This window comes from Sturnus vulgaris, chromosome 6 (genome assembly GCF_052056855.1).
Source record: "Sturnus vulgaris isolate bStuVul1 chromosome 6, bStuVul1.hap1, whole genome shotgun sequence".
Taxonomy (NCBI): domain Eukaryota; kingdom Metazoa; phylum Chordata; class Aves; order Passeriformes; family Sturnidae; genus Sturnus; species Sturnus vulgaris.
This window is the reverse complement of record NC_142248.1, coordinates 28,220,429-28,234,029: the sequence shown is the minus strand read 5'-3', so window position 1 is coordinate 28,234,029 and position 13,601 is coordinate 28,220,429. Positions and strand designations below refer to the sequence as shown.

Here is a 13,601-nt window from a genome sequence, read left to right as displayed (position 1 = left end):
ATGGCTAAATAATCCATGAACATCCCAGGCATTACTTATGTCTCTGGAGGACATCCAAGATCTAAAGCACTCCACTTTAGAAGTCTCCACTGATGCAGCTATGCCCTGTTCTCCAGGTTACATGGGAATCAGTACAACCACAGACCTTTAACAGTGCACACACAATAACAAGGAAAGTGTTGGACAAAATCTAGAAAAGAACAGGGGTGTTAACTCGTAAATTGGACTATACAAATGGTGATTAATGCCAACTAACAACACATACAATACAATAATACACAATTTCCTTGGTAATTATATCAAGCTAAATAGTGCAATTACTGAGAAGAAATAATGAACTATGTATTTTCAGCATTGTGAACACCAGTTCTTTGTAAAATATAGAGTGAAGAGAATTTACAGAGTGATGGCTGGGAAGAGGCTTATTCCAGAAGGCTTTGAAAAAGACTATTTTACCTGTGCTTTGATACCTAAACTTATTTATTTTATTAATCACAGGTCATGATAAGGATTCTTATTGGGCATGTTTTATTCTACTAAGTTTGAGAAATTTTAAGTTCCATCCTAGAGTAATTGGGGTGTTAGAGTTAAGAATTGAAATGACCTATTCAAGCACAGGTTAAAAAACTGCACTAAATCAGAGATTAATAAGTTCATCTTTCAAATGATGGAAGCAGTACAGCCCTGCTCATAATGTTATTTTCCTCATGTTACAAGAAGCCTTTGGAAGTCCAGAACTGAGTGCTAAGACTATGGGACTTCAGTCTCCTCTTCAGACAAAAACAAGGCGAAATACTCCTCAGAATTAATACAAGGCCCCAGAGCCATCCTAAAAGGCTAGGCCAAGTTCTCCATCAGTTAAATGAGCTGCATACATTATGAGATGTTGCATACACTATGAGATGTTGCATGCACTAAGTCTTTAATCCCCAGTTACCTGTAAAGGCAAAATGCTACCTAAGAAACTGTTACTGATGAGAAGTTCACTAACAAGTAGACTGCTGACAGATTCTACAAAATTACCACTGGGAAGTGGTAGAAAACTGTAGGTAGTAACCTTGATAATCTGTAAATATAAATAAATAGAACCCCAATTCTTCCTCCAGAAAGGAAAAATGGAGTGCCAAGCTTTTGAGTAGTATGTTAGGTGTTGTTCTCTCACACCACTTCAGACAATGTGAGGTACTCTTTCCTTTTGATTTTAATAATGTATAAAAGCACTAGAATCCCCTCGAGATCTCAAGCAGAGGTGTTTGGAGACAGAATGGCAAATGCCTATTAATCCATGCTTTGACGTCAATTCTCCTACTAAGCAGCACTTGTAACTGCATCAGACATACAATGGAGTTAACTAACATATGAGCTATCTAGCTCTGAAGCACTGCAGGGGGAATCCTTTGTATAGGAGCTTTCAACATGTGAGCTAGTTCTGTCTATCATTTAGAAAAGACAAGAGGGGATGGTGCTGTGACTCAGGCATTTGGGAATGGATTTTTGGCAGTGGTTCTTGTTTGTTTGTTTTTGCAGGCAAGTTTAATACTAGCTATGAAGTGCAGAAGCATAAAGAGAGGGTGCTGTTTTTGCAAATTTTCTTTTGAAAGTTCAGGATTACAGCAATGGAAGGCTGCTGCAGGCAAGTTTGAATCCTCTTTTACAACATCGTGAATGACTGGAATAAATTCTGTGATACAGAAGCCAATACTTTAAGCTGTTTATCAGAGGTTGCATTACAGCAAGAAAGTGACTGGGAAGGGTATTTGCTCTGTTTTCATAAAAGATTGGATTAGAAGAGAAACAGATCTCATTCCAAAAGTTAGCTTACTTTATTATTGATCATATTAGTATCTGGCATAAGCATAAGAAGGACCTGTTGAAGCAAGTCCAGAGGATGGTCATGGAGCTGAGGGCTGGAGCTTGTTTCCTATGAAGACAGGCTGAAAGAGTTGTGGCTGTTCAGCCTAGAGAAGAGAAGGCTCCAGGGACAGCACCTTACAGCACCTTTTTCCATTACCTAAAGAGGGCATACAAGAAAGCTGGAGAGGGACTTTTTATAAGGGTATGTAGTGACAGGACAACAGCTTCAAAATGAAAAAAGGTATATTGAAATTAAATATTAGGAAGTTCTTTACTGTGACGGTGGTGAGGCACTGGAACAGGTTTCTCAGAGGAGCCCCATCCCTGGAAATGTTCAATGCCAAGTCGGATGGAGGCCTGAACAACCTGGTTTAGTGGAAAGCTTGCCTGCCCATGGTGAAGAGGTTGGAACTAGATATTTGAGGTCCCTCCCAATCCAAACTATTCTATGATTCTGTACTATGATAATTGTGTCTATTTCAGAACCACAAGTAAAGCCAATACGTCCATGAATCCAGCTAAGGAGATGGACAACATAATTTTTCAGGTCCATACAGAATTTTTAAACAAAAATTCAGGATGACTGCTTTTGTCTATTGATTAATTCTGCTTACCTCATTTGTAAGCTGGGAAGCCTTGGCATTTTTTCTTCCTAATCTTCACACCATGATAACGTATATCCCACTATCTCAAAAGTTTTTCTTTTTTATAGAAATTGAAGCACTACCTTTCAAAATGGATGGAGAAGGGGGATGTGGGGGATGTGGAGATATGGTGTGTGTGTTTTCTTTTTAAACCAACAGTTAATATTGATAGACCAGGGCAGGTCAGATTGCTGCACAATTGCTATTTAAAGGGATATATAACCATACATTTGAATATGTTTTCCATATTATTGCTTACTGTATTACCTAAAGTATTTATATTTAAATTTCACGGCCATTGTTAGAAAATCAACTGAAAAATGACTGCATAGCTATTAACCATCATGTCTGAGCTTCATGGTTTAGTAATTCTCAGGAGCATAAAAATCATGAATACCTGTGAAATGAAAGTTAACTGCAGATCAAGTCTAATAGGATGGAAAGTTAATTAAAAGAAGGCAAAAAAATCTTATCATATTAGGCTTTCCTCTGCTATGAAGTAAGATATTGCATGGTTAGATTTTAATAGGAAAGTCTATTACTTTCTCATAGACTCTAATTTCCTTTATCTGTATGAGCCAAAATTTTCTCATGCAGAATTATTTTTCTGATGAATTCATTATTTCTATTCATATTCTTAGTCTAACTGATGGTCTTAACCACAAACAAAAAAGAGATGGAGCTGGAAACATTATGTTAATAGAACAAACACTTTATTTGAGCAATTCTACTATTGGCAAACTTGCAGCTCTGAACTTTGTGAATGAAACAAAAAGGTGTTCAAATTCTAAGCTTATTGCCCTGTGATTTACTGCCTTATTAGGGTATTAATGAACAGCACTGTTTTGAAATTAGAAGAAACGTTTCACCTTCAAAAGGCTCATTATGGACACTTGAGCCTGTTGCTCGCCTTCTGCAAAGGACATTAAATGAGAACAGACACATGGACCAGCATTATACTGAAGAAGAACCAGCAGATTTGCCTGTTATTTCCAGTGCCTAAACAATTCTTGCTAGTCTTTCATGGTAAATTTAAGTGTTTAATGCAAAGTGGCTTCTTTTCACAACCTTCCAAGGCATTGAATTATTCATCAAAATGGAAGCATGCCAGAAGCCAAATTATAAGTTGCTATTGCTGTCTTACAGCTCCATCGCAATTCCTTATTATTGTCTTATTTCATTGTCTGGTAATTTAGTAGTGGTAACCTCAGCTGAAAAATACTGAGAAAGGGAAGCAAGTGGCAATTCAAACATACAGCTACAAAGAGCACAATTCAGCACTGGAGCACTAAGCTTTGAGATAAGATGACAGCTGTATGTGCTCTGTCTTCATAGGTGGAGAGGCATAACATGGAGTTAACTGGAAAAACCACTTCATTTCTGCTCTTTCCTCAGCTTCACCTTTTTCTTAAAAATACATTCCACTTCAAAACTCTACCATGGTGTTTCCTGCTTATTATATGGATGGTTTTGCAGCCTGAAAAATATCTACTTCCAACTCTAAAGATATTCTTCATACCAACTTGCTGCCAACTCAAGTTAGGGATCTGAGAGATGAGTTTAGGTCTCCAATCATTACCACTCAAAAGGAAAGACTGTAGGTTAATGTATGTACTTGGCAACCTTGCAGCTACCCTATTGCCTTCAGTGATCTTACAGAAATATAGCTGGCTGAACTTTTAAATTGAACATAGGTAAATAACTCCACAGGAAAAGTGAAGGACAGATTGGAACCCACTGCCTAACCTCAGCACAACAGGACTTTACAGGGACCATCAGGAAACAAAACTTTAAAAGTCAGAGGACTGATTTCTAAAACCAAACACACATCAGTGAAGAGAAGGAAACACTGTTTGCACATCTATGGCATTCAGGTATAGCTATGGGTGAAATTATTCCTTTTGCTTAAACAAATATGGCTTTTCATAATGAAAAAAATTATTTAGAAACATTTCCTCTCTTTTATTAATGCAATTCTCCTTTTAAACGCAGCAGTAATTTATCCTCCTTCCACCTCTGCAATTGTCACATACCCTACAAATAGTTTTCTCCCTGCATTGCTCAACGTTTCTCTCAACTCAAGCTTGTTAGTGAGACACCTAAAGAAACATCCTTTAAACACCTCTGATTAGGATATTTATGAAAAGCAGACAGTAGCATTCATCACTCTTACTAAAGGTCTGAAAAGCTTCTTTTTAATACCTGCAAAACACATTTCAAATCTGAGATAAACAATGCCACTAAAGCAGTAACAGTACATTTCTGGTCAAACACCTTACTCGACACATAGGGCTGGGTGCTCTGTTAGATGAGATCAAGAAGATCCATAACACTATCAAGTGCAGAAATAAAAATGGAAGTAGCAATGGCTTACTTTAAAGACAGAAAAAAGCAAAAGTAAGGTTTTTCCTTGCTCTCTTCAAGAATATTAATGTGCAGAATACAGACGCACCAGCTGGGCTCAAAAAAGTAAGTGCAAGTCAGAAGCTGCCTGATCTCAGAAAACCAGCAGACATTCCTTATGTACTCAAACAGTGTAGAATAAAGAAGAGCATTGTAATGAAATACAGTAAAAATGTAGATGATACGTACCTTATGAAAACAAGATGCTGTATTTGACAGCTCAGCTTTGAAATGCTCCAGCTAAAGTATCTCCTCTCTGTTTAATCATCTCGACTTTTTTTTTCCAGTCTGTGATTTAAGGTCTAGCTAACTCTATATAGTGATTTTTTTCCCTCACCTATAACTATGCAAATTTAGCCCTAATATTACAAACTGCTAAATACTTTCTACTTTCATTAAACCCAAGCCACTCAACATCTCACTAGCTGCTGGTTTTCCAGTCATGTGGTTAATGTAATTAGCAAATATGCATGCACATGAATATATACAGGAATCTACACTTTTTTTTTCTTTTTTTTTTTTACTATGAAACCATTTAATTTGCATCCAAATTCCAAACTGCTACAGAGATCCAAATGCTGACTCTTTCCTTTCCCAAAAGAAAAATCAACATCCCATTCACAAATGCTGTGGACAAAAGCTTTGGAAGAGAGTTAAAAAACAAGCGAGGAATGAAGCAGAAAAGTTCTGCTTTTGGTTATTTAGGCCTATTACCAAATGTAGTCTCCCAGGAATTCCTTGTACACACAATTGGCTTTTCTTCTATATATGCTATGAATTACTTAATCCACTTTTTCTGATCTAATGTTCAGTTCTGGTAAACAATCCTACTTTTGAAACTTAAGACCATGATTTGCTCCTCACCTGCAGCAGTTTTGCACGGATAATGCTTACATGCATTATTGCTAACTTACATTAGCAGTGGAATCAGAGAAACCTAAAATATGACATGCAGTCCATCTCCCGGGGACAGGATATTACCAGCACTCTGTTTTCATATCTAAGATATTTGCTAGAACTACCTGAAAGCTGTAATGATATCATGTAACTTAACAATATTTACAGGTTTTTCATAAATATCTACTACATATTATATATGTATAAATATGTTTATACACCCATATATATTTTTTCTTTTTCTTTGCTTTCTATTTCCAGCACCTTTCCCAGAGCTCCAATCAGAGATGTAAAGCTCAAATTTATTGGATTTTATAAAAGGAAACTGCATTTGCCATCCCTTAATCCTTTCTTGCAAAGAATCTCCTTCCCCTGCACCAGCTCCCTGTGCTTATTAAGCTTCCCAGCTACACTCAGAGCTCAGGCACTGTATGAGCAGAGGCGTCACTGTAATGGAGCACAGAGATAACAGTGCCTCTCTACTTGGCTTTGTCAGTACTACCCCTGAAATTATGTGTACGGTTCTGTGCATTTCATTACCAGAATAGAACAGCACAAGAAAATACAAAAGAGAAAACTGATAAAGAACTGCTGTTCAACAAGGAACAACAATCATTGCTCTAAGTTGGTGTCTAAAATCTTTGCCTTCGCTATAGATAGCTTCATCATCTTGGTTTGCACTTGCTAAAATCTCCCTTGAACTGGAAAATTGATGTAATATGACACACAGAGTAAAAGCTGTCATTGCTCTAACATGGCTAGATCCCCAGAAAAATGACCTCCTGGTGTGTATATCTGTCTGAAGATTTAAGAAATCTGTAGGATCAAAGTACAACTTTTGTTTAAAAGTGGAGGAGAGATTAACTAAGGTTGGAAACTGAAAGAAGAATTAAGACTCCAAGGTCTTATTTCAAGTTCTGACATTCAGATAAACCGTAAGGGCCTGGTCTACAAAAGGATTAACTATCTCTTGTCAGTGTATAGATCTAAAATTTAGATCTTAGAAGCAAATGCACAACTGCTCTAATATCCACAAAGCTCCCCTTAGCTCTTAGAAAAATTATGGCAATATAGCTATAAAGTGTTGTTGGGGCTATTGGACCCTCACATATGCAGCCATCCTCAGGATATAGCTACTAAAATTCATTTAAAACAAGCATCTTGAATGTGTAGCTGGCATTGGAGAGTAAATGCCAATAAAATATAACAAACAATATTGCTTGTGTAGGGACTTTAAGGCAAAAGCCATAGGTATCCATAGCAATTGATATTCTGAAGATCATAAAAATATCTGTGCCTTCACAAAATGTCTGCTGTTACAGTAGTCCAAATGGCTTTGACCTGACTTGCTGCTTAGACTCCTAATTAATTAGCTTTAATGAAATGTAAGCAAATTTGGTTTGGAAAAAGAAACGAAACTGTTCAAGTTCCTCAGGATACTTTAATAAACATTTCATGTGAATATAGTGTTCTTACATGAGGCATGCCAAGCCTGGCAGGTCTTAAGAGTTTCTTAAACTATCTGAATTGGCAGCTTGTGTCTGGACACTTGCCACCTATGAGACAGGCCAAGAGAAAACTTGCAGCTTGTCATCAGGAAGGAAAGGTCATCTGAGAGGCAAAGGAAAAAAGTCACCATGAGATTAAAAAAATCTACTGGTTCAATAGTAAATGAGGTATAGATGACTGGGATTCATTTTTCCTGTACTATCATGCCTTTGTGTTTGCTGTAGACAGCACTACTAGAACACTCACTCTTCAGCAGAGAACTAATCCTTTTCAGAGGAGGCAAGAAAGGGAAAAAACTGCTGTACCAGGATTCCCTGCTCTTCTTGCATGGAGGAAGAATTACTAACAGAGTGAGTGAGACACACAAATGGCTTTCATCTTTCAACAATCCCGTTATTAGAATAGAGGTGCTGCAGGCACAACATCTGCAGTTTGTTTTGCCATCTGTTTCTAAAAATATCATCTCAGTGAAGGAGACTTTTTTCCTGTCTCTCAAAATAATTTTTGTTTGCTTTTTCTTTCCAAGGGAAAAGTGATGGATTTGGAAAACAGCATATGTGGGAAAGATCACTCAGCTTCAGGGTTGGACTTCACCATTGCTATTCAAAATACAATGAAAAGCTGTGAACAAAACAACTGAAGATTTTGAAATATACTGGCTCAACTCCTTTGATAAATGTAATCAAAGGGTTTAGTCTTCTAACATAATTCATACAGAGCTAGTGACAGATGTTTCCTATGGAGGAAAGTATGGTTTAATGTTCTGGGGAACCTAATGGGGGAGAAAAGAAATTGAAAAACTGAAAAGAACTATAAGAAGCTCTGAAGGTATTTACAGGTGAAGTTTAGTAGTCATATTTTCAGAAATCAAAAAAGGACACAAATCAAGTGGGGGGACAAAAGAAGTCCCCATAAGATACTTCATAACTTAAGTTTACTTTGTTTCATAATTAGAAATTTTGTTAGAATTGAATTTTCACTTTTTTAAAGCACCAATTTCAAAACACAAAAAAAATAATCAAACCCAGCACTTTAGGGGTCAAGGAACCTTTTCTTGTTTTGGATATGACACAGTTTAGACGAGACTAGATGGAGGCCCTATAGTATTTTGACAACACCAAATCTTCATTTTTTACTAAAAAAGAACTAAAGCATGAATATCTTCAACTACTTTTCAGTCCCTGAATTCCTTTAGTGCTTATTTGGCATGTTTAAGCATGTGAAGTAAAGGTTGTAAGAGACTGAAATGTTAAAGACCCAAACAACTGGCCATTTGCAAAAGCAGCAGATGCTTTGCTGAGGCCAGGTTTGCACCCCCACTCCAAAGGGGCAGAGGAGATTTTTGGGTGTGTGGTGGCAAAACCTCTGATCTGCATAAGAGCAGCCCTAGTGCCAAGGAGGGGCCTTCCACCGGTGGGCTGCATATGATCCACAACGCTCCAGGGAACATGACCCTGCAACCATGGGAATAAGGGCAGATTGGCGAGTATGGCCAGTTTACTGAACAAAAGAGCTCTTTATTTTATTTCAGATACATACATACTCCCACTGCAGTTTCTCTCCAGCTGTCAAACCTTTTTAATCCTCTCCACAGGTTTCTGAGAGTCCCCAGAACCCTGGCAGAGGTAAATGATTCAGAACCTCACCAGACACCTCCCTGCTGTGAGTTCAGATGCGTGACAGGGATCCTGTTTCAGACTGTGCCCAGACCTCAAACCCGAGTCACACTTGCCCTCACTCACAAAACACCTCCCCCACAATGATGGGATGTACTAGCAGTTTTCTGAGGTATATAAAAGCCAAAGACTTAAACTAACAAACATAACAGGAGCATGAGAAAGAGGATAAGGCAAGATGTAATCTATTTGTTCCACATTTGTTTATAAAGCTCCTAAATAAGTATATTCTACTATTTCAGTTCCTCAAAATGCTTATTTTAGCCAGAACATAAACATGGCATTAACAGATGTATAAATATACATGCATGTACAGAGAGGGAGTGAGCGTGTGTGCACGTTTTGCAATGTATTTATCATCCCTGTCTTAGCACAAAAAAAAGTAGCATGCAGAACCATGGATTCTAGGGGAAATGCTGGTCTCCAGGCTCTCCACAGTAGACTTGTTACTGAATTGAGAGAGGTCAGAAGAAGAGAATAAAGTCATATTTTGATACATTAGAAAATAACCGGAACTATTTACAGGGCTATTTTTGCTCTTTTCATTGGTCAAACTCAAAATTTATGAACTCCCCGAGACTTCAGCACTGAAACCAGTAGATGCTAAAACTAGCATCTAAAATCAGTCATACCGGTTTCAGTACTAGGGAAAAATCCTGAATTACGGACATATATTAAAAAAACCCCTCAAAATAGTTAAAATTGCTTTGCATTGCATTTCTGCTGTCCCTCAAAGACAGAGCAACCTTTCCCCCTTTCTTAATGCCTCTAATATTTATTGTTCTGACACTGAGGTGGACTGAAACCAGTGCAGATAAAATTGGGGGCATTTTCTTGTTGCTCTAAAAGAAGCTAATTTTGAGATAAGGTTGTTTGTAAAATAGTTGTAGTTCCTCTTGAATGTCAAAAGAGGAGCTGATGATCCTTATAACACCACCCCATGGGACCAAAGAACTTACGTTTTATGAGACTCAGCAGAAGCAGAAAAAGAAGATCCTTGGTGGTGGCTCTTTTGCAAGGTTTTAAGAATGTATTTGTTAGTGCAAAGATCAAATGGGTTCTCAAATTAGTAGACATCTGAGATTTCAAATCAAGCCAGTCTAGTTTATTTTTGTTTCGGTTTTTGCTTCTATACCTCATTTCCAAATTGGTATGGTCTTTGTCTTCTGCTCCTCACAGAGCATTTAAGATAAGTAATATTAAAGAAATACTACACTTCACTTCCCCTAGGAACTGGAATCCCCCGCTTCTTACACTGGGAGAAAACACTGATCTCTACAACTTAGAAATAAAAAATTGGAACTGAAACAGAGAGGCAGAATGAAGACAAAGTATAACCCCTTTAATGTACTTATAAACTTTGGTTTCTCTAATCAACTTGGGTTGAAAATAGAACAGGTTTTCGTGGTCTACTGAGGTATCATTCTAGGTGTTATAGTTCATGTGAACATCAGTACCTTCGAGCTTCTAGTACACAAGGCACCCTTAGGTCTAGGCAGGATGGTGAAAATAAATATATCAGAAAAAACCTTTAGAAGCAAAAGCCTATATCTGTCCCTAGTATCTGTAAATGCTCAACATGATTTCTCTTTAACAGACATTACTTATATTTCAAAAATCAGATACTTTCTTCTTATTTAAAGGTAACAAATCAGTTTCTATAGACATTTAAGGTTCTAATAAACAAACATTTGCTTTTGATGCAAAAATCTGTTTCTGAGTCATGTGCTAGCTCTTCTCTTCCACTGAATGTGTCATTGGCTATTTTTATTTTCTTTCCCATATATTTTATGAAGCTGAAAATCAAAGCTAGCAGGGACAAAAAGCAAGTCGCAGCAGGTTGAAAATATCATATCTTAGTATTTTAGACATGTGTCAGCTTGATAACATAGGCACAGCACTAGAGGGATTGCCAGAATGTGACAGTGCACATGGCTTTGAGTTTAGAGAACACGCTTTAAAAAAAGACTGGAAGGCAGCAAGGGCAAGGTAGCCAGACTGTGGGGCTGATTCTGATCTTTAATGCAAAACCGAGGAAACTTACACCAGCTAAGTCAGGCTGGAGAAACTGTTAAATTTTTTAAAGGAAAATTCTTCAAGGATACAAGTCCAAGTGATGGAAATGCTGATTTAAGATCTGTATATCGCTGTCCACTCATGACATTAATTTATGTAGCCTGAGCATGGTTCATTCCAGTGTATGTCTAATTTTCTAGAGGGAAAAGTGATATTTAATGAAAATAACCTCCCAACAACGATCCCTGACATTAAAATACTTGACTTTTGTATTCCTCACTTTATTCTCTCTGCATTAGCAGATTAAGAATTGTACCTACTTTATAAAAATATGTGATAATATTACTTCTCACAGCAAGTGAAGTTAGCATATAGTACTAAAACCTTAAAAATAACACAGTTTATTTCCACATTTCCGGTAGGTAGCAGTACAGAACTATTTTGGGGTGTGGAACAGAAATTTGCACCTGAATATCAGTGTCTACTAAAATAGCAATTAAATCTCCTTTCTGTTCATCTTCACCTCATTTAGCTGGAAGTTTTTCATTTATCCTGCCTTAGAAGTAGGAAAATGAACAATATACATACACAGCCACAGAACTGGGAGTGCCACACCAGAGTTCAGGATTTTTATTCTTGGCTTAAACAACTGAACTCTCAGCTCTTCCCCTTGCTCAGTGACAAAAGTCACAAAAGCTGAAGCCAGCAGCCTTCCCTGAGACAGAAAACAAAAATAAGAACTAACTATTCCTAGTGCCAGATATCAATATATAACCTTACTGGGATAAAACAGAGCACAACGGGACCTTTGACAGCATCTCCTGCACTTGAGGGAGCCCCATGCCCCTGCAGAAGGCTGGTCACAGACATAGAAGAGGCTACATAAGGCAAAGAGAAGTCACCACTCAGTAGGACACAGCAGCTTTATCCCAGCCTGCAGGTTACTGTCCTGATGCCCAGACACTTGATCGTCACTTACTCCAGTCTGAAGTTACCCTGAACTTCATGATGCAAGGGGCTAAAACTCCAATTGTTCTGCTCCAATAACCTGCCACTTGTTCTAAAAAATTGGTTTCTTGTGCTGTTCACCTCGCAACAGGACTGTTCTGGTCTCTCTGCCAGAGGGCAGTATTACACAAATCTACAAGCTTGTTGATTACAATATAATTTTATAAGCAGTTTCTTTACTCTAGCAATTGCCAAGAAAGAGCTTTAGATTCAGTAAGAATTACTAGTTATGAAAAACACATGAGATCTAAAATCTAAACCAAGCCAGCTTTAAATACTGATTAATTTTCTGTTGTAATAATTAAATTCAGTAATTTTTCTCAGATTATGTAAGACTAAAGAAAACTAAACTGAGCATAAATCATTGGTTCCTACTGGTGAAAGAAAAATGATCTTTTCATGTCTCTGCAAGTACAGGAGACATATCTTGGGCAAGTTAAATGAAATTATTAAAAAATTCCATGTTGGAAACCTGAACATATCCATCACTTCCCTCTTCGAGTAACTCTTCACCTAAAAAGGTATTATATCATGCTCCTGTGAGAAAAGTTCACAGATTTCAATGTCTTCTCTTCAGAATAAAATAATTCCTACAAAACAAATGGAATTTTAGCTAGGCTACAGTTACGTGTGAGTATGCTTTTTGTGATGTTGCAAACATTATCTGCATGAAAACTGTCTGCCTTTTCCTTCACTAAGTCGAACTCATCCACTGATGCTAGCTGATGTATCCTAATGCACTGTGCCATTAACGTGGCTAGTACATTCACAAAGATCTGAATTAAGATACCAGGAAACGAACCACTGGGCAAGCCAAACTTTATTTTTTTTTCTAAATAGTGTTTCTAGTCTAAGCAGACACTTGAAAACTCAGCTTGTTTTCCTTTGCTTTACGCATTATTGCACATTTATGATGCATATGGCAGAAGACACTCAGATGCGATTTCAGAATTGTGTTCAAGTTATACAAGTAAACATCAGCAAGCCAGTTTTCACCAGCATCAGTAAGAGGCAGACCACACACTGACAGAGTAAAGACATGCTACTCTTAGATATCCTAGGTACATCCTAGACTTTTGTTTGCTAACTACAAACAAACTATGAACCGTGGACTTAAAAAAATACATTCAGATATATTTTCGTCTGCATGTGCACAGTGATATTCTGTGTCCAAGACTGCCTTTTATAAAAAGTCCTAGGTACATGCCATTTAACACACAGCCTGCATCCTGCATGGCATTGTCTGGCACCTAAAGCACAGATAGCAGGAATTCTTACTCTGAGACATCAGCATGTACACACAAATCCATTAAGAAACTGTGTAAGAAATCACTTTAGCATTATGTCAGTAAACCACTTGTAGGAGTGAAATGATAACAGAGTTTGAAAACTACTGAAAACAGAACAGCTGCAAACTTGTCTTATGAAGCTCTGCGGACATCTTGCAACATCCATCCTGAAGCCTCTGGGAGACACTCAGAACATCATTCAAAGCTTGGTGCCTCTTTGTGGACCTCTCTCGGGTAGGTGAGGAAGGGAAGAGGGGAAGGGAAAGGGATGAGGGATGACAGAGCGCCGAGGAGCTAAACACCAG

The 13,601-nt window shown here is 37.7% G+C and overlaps 1 protein-coding gene across 17 annotated transcripts in view; it reads right to left on the bottom strand.

The window, feature by feature from the left end:
• Nucleotides 1-13,601, bottom strand: part of NRXN3 (neurexin 3) — a 945,575-nt gene that overhangs the window by 17,764 nt on the left and 914,210 nt on the right. Inside the window, exon 22 of one of the 17 annotated variants that reach the window (XM_088167427.1) lies at nt 12,810-13,525. The exons of the other annotated variants lie outside the window; for them this stretch is intronic. Coding sequence (XP_088023553.1) covers nt 13,398-13,525 — 128 coding nt within the window. The 3' untranslated portion in view covers nt 12,810-13,397. Of the gene's footprint in view, nt 1-12,809; nt 13,526-13,601 lie in introns of those variants that run through there. 17 annotated transcript variants of the gene reach the window in all.